General features: G+C 37.4%; 1 protein-coding gene across 1 annotated transcript in view; it reads right to left on the minus strand.

Moving 5' to 3' along the window:
- Positions 1-12,950, minus strand: part of PLA2G4A (phospholipase A2 group IVA) — an 87,370-nt gene that overhangs the window by 8,132 nt on the left and 66,288 nt on the right. Inside the window, exons 12-15 of the mRNA XM_086753938.1 lie at positions 9,770-9,907; positions 9,368-9,460; positions 6,493-6,564; positions 4,565-4,807 (exon numbers count right to left, since the gene is read on the minus strand). Coding sequence (XP_086610064.1) covers positions 4,565-4,807; positions 6,493-6,564; positions 9,368-9,460; positions 9,770-9,907 — 546 coding nt within the window. The remainder of the gene's footprint in view (positions 1-4,564; positions 4,808-6,492; positions 6,565-9,367; positions 9,461-9,769; positions 9,908-12,950) is intronic.

The following is a 12,950-nucleotide window of genomic DNA, read 5'->3' on the forward strand; positions in this document are numbered from 1 at the left end:
GATTCATAATGTACATCCCTTCAGTATCCTCCCCAAACTTCTTCCCCCAGATTCCCTCCTAACCCACCTGTCCCTCCCAGCTCCTCTTCCCCAAATAATCAAAATTTGCCTGAAAAGCCTTAATGTGGCTCTGCCCTTGCATGACGCTTGTCTGTGTCTGTTTCTGTCCATTAAATTTTCACTACCAAGCCAAATCACTTGCTTTTCAACCTACACCAAACCTCAAGACCTCATACTCACTACCACATGAGGAACAAAAAGCAAGGGTAACCCATATCCACATCTGGATACTGCTAAACTATCCCTGCAGTACTTAAAACTTTTCTCCTGACACTCTTTTCTTGCCCAAGATCTCAAAAGTATCTCCAGTGCATGCTTTTGCCTTTTGACCAAAAACTAATGCTCGTATCTCTAGAGAGACGAAAAACTATTGCTCATATCTGTAGAGGGCAGTGTAATCTAAAGAATGTTGACTAGAATAATATAATTATTTATTGCATAATTAAATTTCCTAGCACCTACTTATTGTCAACGGAAGTAACTTGAAAAAATATACTTTACTGTGAAGAAAATCCGTCAAAAATAATTCAAACTGTAGTTCCTATCATTTCAGGATCCATGAAAATAATTTATTGTTATGAGCAGGAAAAAGTCTCAGAATAGATATTCTGATATTTTACTTCTATTATTAGTATTATTTATTAGAGGGCACTTTGCTAAGAAATGAGGCACTAGTTTCCTAGTATTTGCCTTGATTTCTAAGGCAGAAAACACTTTCATCTCATTGCCTGCTCCTAAAGGGCTAAGTTTGTTTATTGACCTATTTTAGAACCAGATATATTTCATAACCATGAATTGGCATAAATGGATAAAAATATATTAGCATTTATCGAATTAATGATAATTTTTTAAATAGCGGTAAAAAAAAATATACTTACTGCAGATCCTTTTAGCACCAGTAAATCACTTTTGTTTTCCCTCTCCTTTTTTAAAGACCACATTTCAAACATAATTCAACCCTTGATTGCAGAAACATTTTTGTTCAAGTTTTGTATTATTTCACAAAATTTGAGTTTGAAAATCAACAATGGTACTTTAAACAAGAATAGTACCACCTATAATATTTGTGATAGGAGTGTTACCACGTACGCAGACTTCCTACCAAAACAGCACTGAAGAACAAGATGGTTCCTATTGCTTACAGCCTTCATGACTCTATCATCAAATTTATCATAACAATTTTATGATTTTTTAAATGACAAAACATCATCATGCCTTCAATAAATTTATAATGACCGCACTGTTTGTTTTTATTAGGCATGGTCTTCTGTGATTACAGGAGAAACTCAACTTAAAGGTTTTTCTTTTTATTATAATTCAATTTAGAAGTACATTTCTCACCTTTGAACTAAGAAGAAAAGTTCCAAAATGTAACTTGTGTCCATGTTATGGGGTCAGAATTCAAAAAGCAATGAAGATAATCCAGTGTTATTTTAACGACACAACTTTAAAGGCAGACTCGGCATGTAATTTGAGTTGATTTACCCAGCATCTGGAGCCAGAGGCCAGATACGGCGAGACAAGGCAAGCAGGCAGACTGAACTGTGGGTCAGGACGCTGCAGGTGAGCCTGCCATTGCTCCTGGGAGAGCCGTAATGTACACTAAGTACCCCTCATGCTAAAAGAAGCGTCACCTGCTCTATAATCTGTGCTGTAGTTACTCTGAAGGGCTGGATAAGAAACCTTTGGTTTTTTTATACTTTACAACATGTGAATGCAGGGCAATCATTCTATACATGTAGCCCTGGTAAGTCAATCCATCATTACTCATCAAACAGTACGAAGACTGCATGGAGTATTTATGGTCAGAGAGCCTGGGACATTAATGTTGAGTCCACGCGGACTGTTTTTATTAAAGACACATCCATATTACGAGAAGTGTTCAGACCATCAAACAGCAAACTGGGAGAAGCACAAGATGTTTACGAGTACAGCTCCGTGTGAACCCAGCACAGCATGCCTGCCTGATTTGCAGTAATCGGATACACAAATAGACATCAATAATTTTTCAGAAATAAATAAGAGAGCATGTCTAGAGACCAAATTTTGTCACAGATGGCAGCCTCAGTGCAAGTATGTGAAATGAAAAGGGCAATTGCTACTGACGTGCGTCTACTATAACAGAGTTTCCATAAATAATGAAATAAGCAAGCAGAGATTATGAGTTATTTTTCCCCCATTGTTATTCACTTGGCATTTTCTCAAGCGATTTTGGTGTGTTTTAATACTAAGGCACAGAAACAAACAACTCTGAGTTCACAAGGAAATCATTCAAGGGGTATAAAGTTTTAAAGTATATTTGAGATCAATTAAGAAAGTGCTCAGCAGAAATAGAATCTGTAGCAGAGCGAAGCCAAGCTGGGATCTCTGCTGTATGCACTGCAGACCCTAAATTCAGTAACGACTGTAATGTCGGCTTCGGTCTGCCACAGCTCATTCTCTGCAGTGCAACTCAGTGGGTCTACAGACCTCATTTATTTCTCCTTTGGAGTGTTTGGTAATAAAGAGAAAGAAAGTCGTAAAGCAATTCAGACTGCTCTCTGTACTCAAGTTGATAGGTAAACTCGAAGTGGTAGGAGTAAATATGCAAAGCTTAAATGCACCCAGTGCCTTGGAAATATACAATATTTTAAATTTTCACCAAAGTTTCCTTTCTATCTACTCCTCTGAGTTCCTAGGCTCTAACATATATTAGCAAAATTCACAGCATTAAAACGTGGATACACTTACCACACTCCTGAATGATGACATTTTACATTAGCTACTGCAATTTCAGGGGTTTTTTAACTGTTCTTGACTATAATATTGCAACTACCCCTAGCTGTTAGATTTGAGTTGTTAGTTCAGGTTTATGAGTGTGGGCTTCAGCTAACACTAAAAAAACTGCATTTACGTCAAACTTTTGCCAGACATTTTATCCAAAAAAATTTCAGGCACTCAAAAGTAATTGTCTCAGAGGTGCAGGCTCGTTCTGTCAAACTAGCATTTTATTTTGATTGAAATTAAAAGCAGGAAGTTGATAGTTGATTCTGAAGATTATCCACATGTCTTAATTATGCAAAATTCTCATCAACTGTCATTTTTTCCAACCATAAATTTACTACCCGCTTTCCTGCCTCTTTTACAAGTACTATAAATATTAAGATTACCCAGTTGTAAACAACTCGGAGATGATAAAAATATTTAGAAAGTGGAGTACAGATGGAAATTACTATACAACCACTCAAAGGGATTTGTTACATTAACAAATACACATTACAGCGCGTCTGCTACTTAAGCTTTTAAACGACATCTGGGATTTACTATTGCATAATGACCAGCTAGGACAATCTCTTTCCTCTGAATAGAAAATAAGGGCTGAAGCGACCACTGTTACTGTGACGGATGGTTGGCAGTGCTGTGCCGCTACAAAAGAACATGGGAGGAACACCACTTTCAGAAACTGGTAGTTAGTCAGCTTGATGGATGTCAGTAATAATCCATAATAATCCAGAAACATCATAGTTTGTGTCACAGAAACTGTATGTGGAGGCTCCACCAAGCATACATCTTCACTGTGACGCAACCTTTCTATGGGGAAACTCACATCCTTAACTCAGTGCTCTGTTGCCTACTGAAGAATAAAAAAAAAAGCACCAGGGCCAGAATACTTTGAAATTCACTGGCTCTCATTGAGAAGATTGTAATGAACACTGTCTATAGCAAATCTTCAAAATACAAGTGGAATGTGACTCCTAATTCTCTGCAGCTACTGTCCCAGACACCATATACTTCATGGACGGGGAAAACATTGAACGTCTTCTGCAAATCAACACTTTTCTGAAATTCTTACTTTCCATCTGCATTCCTGCTTATGTCAATATGAAATGTGGACGCATCTATACATCAGTTACACGTGAAATGTGAATGCATCTGATAGATCAGTCACACTGGGAAGAACATGGTGTCAGCAAAGCAGGAATCTACACATACTGTGTTGCCTTCACAGGTTTTTCAGAGGAAGACAAATACAGCAGAAGAGCTACAAAGTTTTTGCAACGCCCTGTAGGAGGACAAGGAAAGGTTTTATTTCCACCTGAAGGCTTAGCACCAATGAGAGAAAAGGAAGAACACAGGATACCCTTTGGAGAAGTCCAAGAGAGTGAGAAAGTGGCCTTAATGAAGGGCACCATACACAAAAGCAGCCTGGTCACCTCTGCCAGCAATTCCTTCAAAACAAACAGCCACTTCCCCTCCAAAAGGTACTGACGGTTCTGCACACTCTGCCAGGGGACAGGGGAGATAGGGAGCAGACAGAAGTCACTGTGTGGTGCTCTTTGAGACACCCAGTCACCTCGCAACCTCTGCTGCTCATCAATACTTACAACTGCCTCAACAGAAACATTCCCCTGGCTTCAGGAACCTGCTGTTGTAAGCCTCATAGTTTGACACTACTACACGGAGAACTCACTTTTTCTGGTTTTACTAATGAGCACGCAGCCACGTAGGCTTTCTGTGAACTAACCTGCAACGGCTGCATCTAGTTCATCTTCCTCCACAGACTCCTGAGTAAGAAGGTCTGCCAGAGGAGAGAGCGGGTAACAGCTGTTCAGGTTTAATCCCAGCATGAAGTTGTGCACTTTCCCAGCACGCCCTTCCCTGGTGTTGAAAAGGGCACTGTCACCCACCAAAGCCATCAGCATTCGCTGCACCCAGCTTTCTTGGCTGCTGTTCTGATATTCTTGATTTATCTCGGCATTTTCAGTGCCTGTAGAGGAAAATGAAAATAATCAATGGTGAGACAATTAACATACAAAGTATAAAACCAAGATTTCTGGGTCTACTAGAATAAAGGACCTATTAAAATAAAAGGAACTGGGTCATAGCCTTCTTTCAAGAAGTCATGGACTGAATGTTCAGAGGAATGGAGAAAAATACTTTCTTGCCTTCACAGGCTGGTGAAACTTATCACCTGCAGTATACTAGTGGGGATGTGTCAATCAGAAAAACAGACTGGGAACGTGTCAGATGACCTGAGCCAGACTTAACTAGTCTGGATGGCAACGGCAATGAGGATATAGCTTTATCTGTGCTAGCACCCAAAATGCAAACTCTCCTGGGCTCAGGGGAGAGACCTGAGTCACCAGGATCCATGCTCTATGTAGACCTAATTCATCTGGATGTGTATTGATACCCTTCTCCATCCTTTGTTGACTGCTAGAAATGCAGTTTTGCTTATCAAGGCAAAGTCAGTCTGCACAAAAAAGGATGCTAGCGCATGGGAACTCTAAAATATCTGACAATATACTTTCAACAAACTGTAGATTACAGTCAGTATACAGTTTTAATTAATTAAAGAGTACAACAAAACATTCAGACTTAGAGCTAGACATCACAGTAAAAATAACTTAGATTGGTGTCACCTTGCATTCATACTGTCAAAACTTGACTTTTTGAGGTGTTTTGTACAAGGAAATAATTCAGGCTCAGTCTAGATACTTCAAATTTAGCACTGAAATGTGCCTCTGTAACCCAGGCTGTAAAGGAGCTCATTTTTATGTAAATGGAGAGAAAATAAGCATCAAACAATACAAAGTTTAGAGGTCCAACATCGGTACAATAATATTCCATAGAAGTGAGAGGAATTAGCAAGTGTTTACAAATCACAGATTTGCAGGTTGTCCACTATGACTACAAACTATGAGAGAAATGTAGTGCTTCATGCTGGCTATAGTGCTTAAACAGGAAATCCGCAAATAAACACAAAATGTTGCATTACTGTCTCCGTAGTATTTTGCACATAGAGGGAACTGAAGAAGTAATCATTTAACTGAGCTAATGACATAACTCACTCTCTCGTTGCACGAGTTTTTTTCTTTTCTTCCTGTAGATCCTAAAATTATGAAGAGCTACATTCCCATCTTTGCTTTAGTTGCTAAAAACATAACCAATTTATTCAGGTGAAAATCACTGTTGTCACCAACAGTATCATCGAATACAGAAAGCATTATCAAGATGAGACTAAAATGACAGAAATCCCCAGGTGGTTTAGGTACCTAAAGATAATTTTCAATCGGATCTTTTCTTCCCACTGCCCAACGTTCCCCTTGTGGTTGTGCCTCTTCTGGGAAACTGGATTCAGGCATTGTTTAAAACACTGTGCCAAGCACTAGGAATTTCCTGTATCAGATGTCATTTGTAAAAGTGCTAGAAGACATCTATGAATGCTGGAAATTTTTCTATTTCACTGAGACGCTGGCTCCTTTAAGACTCTTGAGCTAGGCAATTAAGTTTTATCATTGGTATAAAGGAGAGCAAAGCTCTCAGTTATAAGGGACCATTGGTAAAGGAAAACTGGCTACAGCTAATTACCAACACCCACAAACTTGACCATACCATGCAAAAGCTGATGAAATAATTAAACTGTGAAATAAAATGTGAAGGTTTCCTTACCTTTTGGATGCTGCGATTCATCCTCACTGTCTGAACTGTCATTGCTTACAAGGTGCTTTAGTCTAATATTTTCTGTTGAAAGAAATACAAAATTACTTTAAACTACTAGGGTTTAATTATCAGGACAGTTAAGAATTTCAAAACAATTTGAGTCATAAAACTGTCATAGTCTTCATAATAGAAAATACAGCTGAAGAGATTCAATCTGCTGTGGGCATTTCTGTGTTCAGAATCTGATTAGAATATATTGGCTTTAGCCTGCAATTTTTGCAATGCTCCTGTACTAAGCAGATTAGCCAAGGGGCTAAGAAAACAAAATGTAATCCTAAAGCAGTACCTAACGCTCACCCCTGCACCACATATCCGACACATTTCATTCACCTTGATTAAAACTGGATTTATAGCTTCTGCCCTCTCAATAACTCCTAGTGAACTAGGATGACAATACTAATTTCTGTTGCTAATTTTTTAAAAAATGAGGAATGCTTAACCTCATCCATACATATGTGAACAGGTACCCTTGAAAATAGTGGGTTCTACTGGAGTATGTGTGAAAAACAAAGGCCAATGCAGTTAATGGGTAGAAAAGACAATAGTTTTCATCTCACAACATTATGTGAGAGAAATAAAAACAGAAATGAGTGAACTTCCCTGGCAAAAATCTGCATTTTGTTAGGATTAAGAGCTTTGTTTCCAAAACAACCACAAAGTCATTGTTAACTGTTCATTACTATCTCAAGGAATTATTTAAAAGCCAAAATGAGTATGAAAAAGCAACATATTCCACTCCTCAGGTAAGGTCTGTACTAGAGGTGGATTCATGTGAAAATGGATTATAGGCTGACAACATGATTTTCACTAATTATGGAGGGAAGCCTTTCTTGAAACACAGTAGATTTGCAATGTTTTATGAGCAGCCTCATCTTGGAAGCTTATACCCTACAGAGACTCAAGTCCAGTGATGCAACTGTATCAAAGAGAAGACTTTTGAAAACTAAACCCTTTATTCCCTAGCATAAGGTATGCTAGGAATCATCTCTACTTGAAATTTGAAGCCAGTTAAAATAAACTGAATGAAGGTTGTTTCCTAAAGAACTTGAACATACTATCAACTAATTGTTTTTTCCATTAAAAAAATGAAAATAAAATAACGTGTACTTTTTCCCACAGAAGGACAATGTAGATGTTGGTCTCTGGTGGCATACCCCTGCTTTGTGCTGTAATTTCCAACAAATGCTGTAATTTCTGGCAAATGCAGTATCGAAACAACAGCAATTACACTTTGCACTTCTTGCTTAAGTCTAAATCTAATTCCTATAAACGTGTCTGGCTGAAAAAGAAGATTGAAGAGACAGTCATCATGATATCAAGTGTAAAAACCCGCAGCTTATGACTGCCACTTTTTGTTTTTTTTTCTAGAGAATTATGCCCTCTCAGACTTACATATAACACTGTAAAAATCCCCACAGAAACAGAAGAGCTTAGTCATCACGTATTTTTCCATAAATACTTTTTCTTTTTAATACTCAGTGGACTCTCAATCACTACTCAAACACCGTCAATAGACAAACACTCTCCAAAGACAAACATGCAAAAATTCTTGAGCAACGACATACGAGACAGGTCAAAATAAAAATTAGTGACCAAAAAAGGGAGCTAATTAAACCAACAAAAGTAATTTCTGGACATCGAACCCTCTCTTTTAAGCAACCTCCACACAAAATGTATTCTTTATTGCTTCTAGGTGTGATTTACACATGCTGTGTGCAACACTGGCTCTTCTGATATCCACTGGCATTTGGCCGTTCACTTTGGTTGTATCAAGGTTTCATTGGGACATCTACAGCTTTAGTAATAGCATGTGGTTCAACTCACAGCAGTATTTTGACACTAATTCCACTTCAGAGCACATTTTAAAAATTAGATGTGACCTGAGCAATGGATGAGAGGTAACATTCTGCCTCTCAACATCTTAAAACACAGTAACACAGACTTTTCTGCTATCAAGTTTATTGGCAAGAGATTCTCCATTAGTAGGTGTCAACAGTCGTGAGGTGGATCAGAAATATGAGCCTGGAGGCAGAGGTCTCATTTTCATCCATAAATAAGTTCATTATTAAACAGCTGAATACCATCTATTAGGAAAGAGAGACAGCTAAGGGGCTTGGCTTTTTTTTTTAATTAACTCAATCTGAATTTTCTCTCCAGGAAAATCTGGCCGTCTAGTACAATTTCTTTACTGGTTATATATTTCCCTGTAATGTCATCTTCTCAATAGGAGAAAAAGTGTAAAAAATATTTTCATTATCAATTGAATTGATAAAACACAATAAAACACAATAAAATATATCCAAACCAGGCTAAAACTCTTCCTTACAGTCATTATGCCATTTCTGCATTAGGAATTAAATAAAAATAATTAAATTAGTAAGCAAAGGATCAGATACCAACAGGTGACTTGTGGTTAGAATGGAACAATCTAAAAATCCAGAGAGGATGAAATTTGGGTTTACTGTACTAATCCCTTGAATAGTACAGTCCAGTGTCAAGAGACTACACAAGTAGCTATCAAGTATTTGTCAGCTTCTGATCTCCAAAAATTAGCATAACAACAGAAAAAAAGGGAGTTGGATTCTTTTAACTTCATGAAAATAGTTGGATATATGCATGTGACTTTCAGTACCTCCAGAAACAAAAGTTGAAGAAAAGAAAATTCCTAACCCTCTTTCCCTGCCCTTATCAGCATCTAGCAATGTCAGCAATTAAAGTTACTTGAATTCCACATTCTTAAAATGACTACCAGCATCCTTCCACAGTCCACTGAATCTTGCTAGTAATTGTTTTGTATAGTAGAATTATTATTTACTGATGTTACCTAATTCTTCTTCCATGGTGGGGCCTTTATTTTGAGAATTGGAGACGCCAAGCACTCTGTTAAATAATATAGAAAATGCGCTGCCCCAGACACCTGAAAGGGAAAAAGTAAACAATGACTGGAGGCTGTACCACATGTATTGCACTATTTAAGCAGTTGCTTGCTCTCTGAGCACACCTCTGATTTTGGAACATGCTAAGTCATAAGCTCAGATGTACACGCCAGAAACAAAACACCAGGGAATGTCAATCCATGTCTGTGAAATCTTTGAACTGGATGTCTTCCAACAAATTGAGAACTGTACTTCTTGTCTCACACTTTGTGTGATTGCATTTAAAAGCTTTTGTCCATGAACTACTGAAATTAGTTTTATTTTAAAGTCTCTTTCTATCACATACTCACCCATCAAGAAATGCAAGGGATTTTCGCTATACTTCTTCACCACTGTCCCCATAAAAAATTTGCTTCCAAACAAATCAGGAGACATAAAAGTGCCATACTTTGCCATACCAATCTCATATGGACTGAATTCCACCCAGTCTGCAAAGTGAGAAACAAAATTGTGCTTAGTTAGCAATCTCAACCTGAACAGAAACAGAGGATGAATATACATAAACAAATGAAACCTCTGTCCAAGCAAAGAAATTTTTGTTAGATGGGAAGCTAAATAACCAAAAGGAATATCTCTTCCGTTATGCAGAAGTCAAAATTTTTTTTTCAAATGGAGGACAGTCTAATGTCTTAGCAGGGAAGGAATTCTCTTTCTCTCTTATCACAACAATTTTTGGTGAAAAAAATATGAGGTTGTAAAAACAGAAGTATAAAAGTAGCAATCACGAATGAGAAAAACAAAATGACATCTGGTTTTAATCCCATGCTTCAATATGATTTTCTGTCACAGGAAATGCAACGTGGGTCTAAGTTCCAAGTCTCTTTTCTTTGACTGTGATCCCTCCAAAAATGTGAAGCACAGTGGAAAGGGCAGCAGAAAAATTATTTTGTATCACAAAAGTTGTGGAATATTCTAGGACGAGCATTGGGATTCTAGCAAAGTCTAAAGTTTCTAGCGAAACCCAGTATGAAGAGGTAAAGCTCAGAGGCAGCTGAGAAACTTATTAATATAAAAAAAAGGCCAAATATATTTTTAAGAGCATCTGCCATTTTATTGAATAGAGAGCTCAATAAAAACATGGAATAAAACATTCAAATGCATTTTCTGATCTACGGAGAACATTTCAGGAGTGATGTACATTCTACGGTGTATGCCTTTTTTGAAAACGAATTCTCTCAGATTTTGAAATATTTTCTTTGATACTAGTGGGGTTGCTTACATTAGAGAATTAATTTCAAAAAGCAAGCAACAACAAACAAAAAATACCCTACATTTTTAGTGTTTCACACATTTGTCTATTTTATTTTCCATATTTTTAGCAGTGATTGATTTGACTGCTTCTGTAAACAAATTAAAAATAACTCAAAAATAGAAAGACAAAAGAAACTGCTTTGAAAAATCCCCACAAGTCATGGGATGCCATTCACTCCTCAACATTTCAACAGAAACGCTGAGTATTTTAAACACTAGGTTAACCACTTGTCCTGAAAAGGAAAGATTTAATCATGACCGCTGAGAGTTGTGTTTCACGGGGCAATACTTATCTATGCTAAGTCAAATACAACATCCTAATTTCCAAATAAACCACCCACAAATCTTCACATTTATTGTAGGAGAAGGAAATTCCTTTGAAGATCCAATCCAGGAATTCAACGGTATTTCCCTTGAGATATATAAACAAGAATTGGCAGATATGTATGCAGCAAAATTGAATTTAGAAATAGAATTCATTTAATCTGTGACAGTCCACTTTCATTTTGTATTTGCACTGAAGAAGGTGATTTCTCAAATCACATATCCTGCTTAGGGAAATAAGATTTCCGCCTTAAAATTAAAGGGCTTCAGCATTAGCTTCTGCCATTCCAGAAGCTCCTGGAGACAGTGAGAAGGACTTGAATCTCCCAGGAGACATGAACTCTATACCAAGAGAAATACTTAGTGTTTATATTCCAGTAAATCGAACTCTCAGCTGTGTTCACTGCATTTTGGATGTGGCCCTGATGTAAGTTAGATCACAACTCTACACAACTTCATACCAGTTGAAGATGCAACAGATTTTTCCTGTTCTCAGGACAGAAGACAGAGAGGTAATATTTTGCCAGCATTAAACATCTGGCAGATTCAGGATTAGGTACCTATATGCACGGACAGTACTCACACACTAAGACCAGATTCACTTGCTGCATGCAGGCAGATCAAAACCACATACCCAGTTCAGTGTGTGTGACAAACACAGCTAACCAAGCACCGACCGAAGGATCCCTCGGAAACCTGGAGCCTGGGATCCGAGTGCTATGCATCCATACCTCAAGGCAGCCCTGCTTCCCAAATGAAATCTGTAGCACCTACTGCTGTGGAGCAACACTCGCATAGACCAACTCACCCTCTCACAGACATAACCTTACTATAATGACCTTCGAGAGCAAAACCTCAGTAACTTCAGGTCATTTCTTATCATTAAAGGAGCTATCTTAATAACAACAACAACAAAAAAGATGTCTTAAAATAAATCACTGTAATTACATTCAGTTAAAATGACGCATGAAATTGTGCACCATTGTCCTGGAAGGAATGTTATCTGGTATTATTAATGCATTTCTACTTGAAACAACATGAATAAACTCACCTACATCTATAATCTAGTAAATAATAAAGTGTAACTATTTCTGTTCAAAACTTACTATATATTTCATACCAAGAATAGTTGTTCAGTTCTGAAAGGAGAAAAAAGCTTACAATATAAATGATCAAGGTCTAGCATCCTATATAATGATATAGGTGATAGCCTCAAAAAAGTGAAAAAAAAGATCCATTGGCAGAAGTAATACCTTTTTTAGACCAATTAGGAAGGCTAGAGAAATTAGACCAGCCTTCAGGTGCTTCTGGTCATGATTAGAGAAGGCCATCGATAACTAAAGATACTTTTGTTTTTAAAATGGTAAATAAGCAACCCAGATAAAACTTCTCAGAAAACAGAAGCTCATCAAAAAGCCCATTTTGTGTTACCAACGGTATTTTACACTGTGCAAGAAGCAAAAATAGGTAGGATATCTGATTTGCTTGTTCAATTCTAATATCACTTTTCTCAGAAAGAGGAATACTCCTGTATGACTGAAGACATTTCCCTTTCCCTTCTGATATACTAATGTTAAGCAGCTTTCTGCTGTTGGAGAAACACCAGCTTTCTTTTTGTCTTGACTCCTGCAGTGTACTCAGCTACTTCACAGATAAGCAATATTCTTTTCAATTGGTAGGAAATAATTTTTTTGTAACACACACACAGAACAAAACTTGGCTGCCACTTAACATGTCACAGAAACCTAAAGAGGCTGTTATGGCGTTAGATGTATTTTCAGGTAAAATAAAAAATAACAGTTACAAAAAGGTCTAAGAACAAGTCTCCAAACCCAAGAATGACAGAGAAATACAAGGCCGCTGACCTAAAATACAGTCTGTCTGTCTTTTCTTGGA

This window comes from Chlamydotis macqueenii, chromosome 8, assembly GCF_036417535.1.
Source record: "Chlamydotis macqueenii isolate bChlMac1 chromosome 8, bChlMac1.mat, whole genome shotgun sequence".
Classification (NCBI taxonomy): Eukaryota; Metazoa; Chordata; class Aves; order Otidiformes; family Otididae; genus Chlamydotis; species Chlamydotis macqueenii.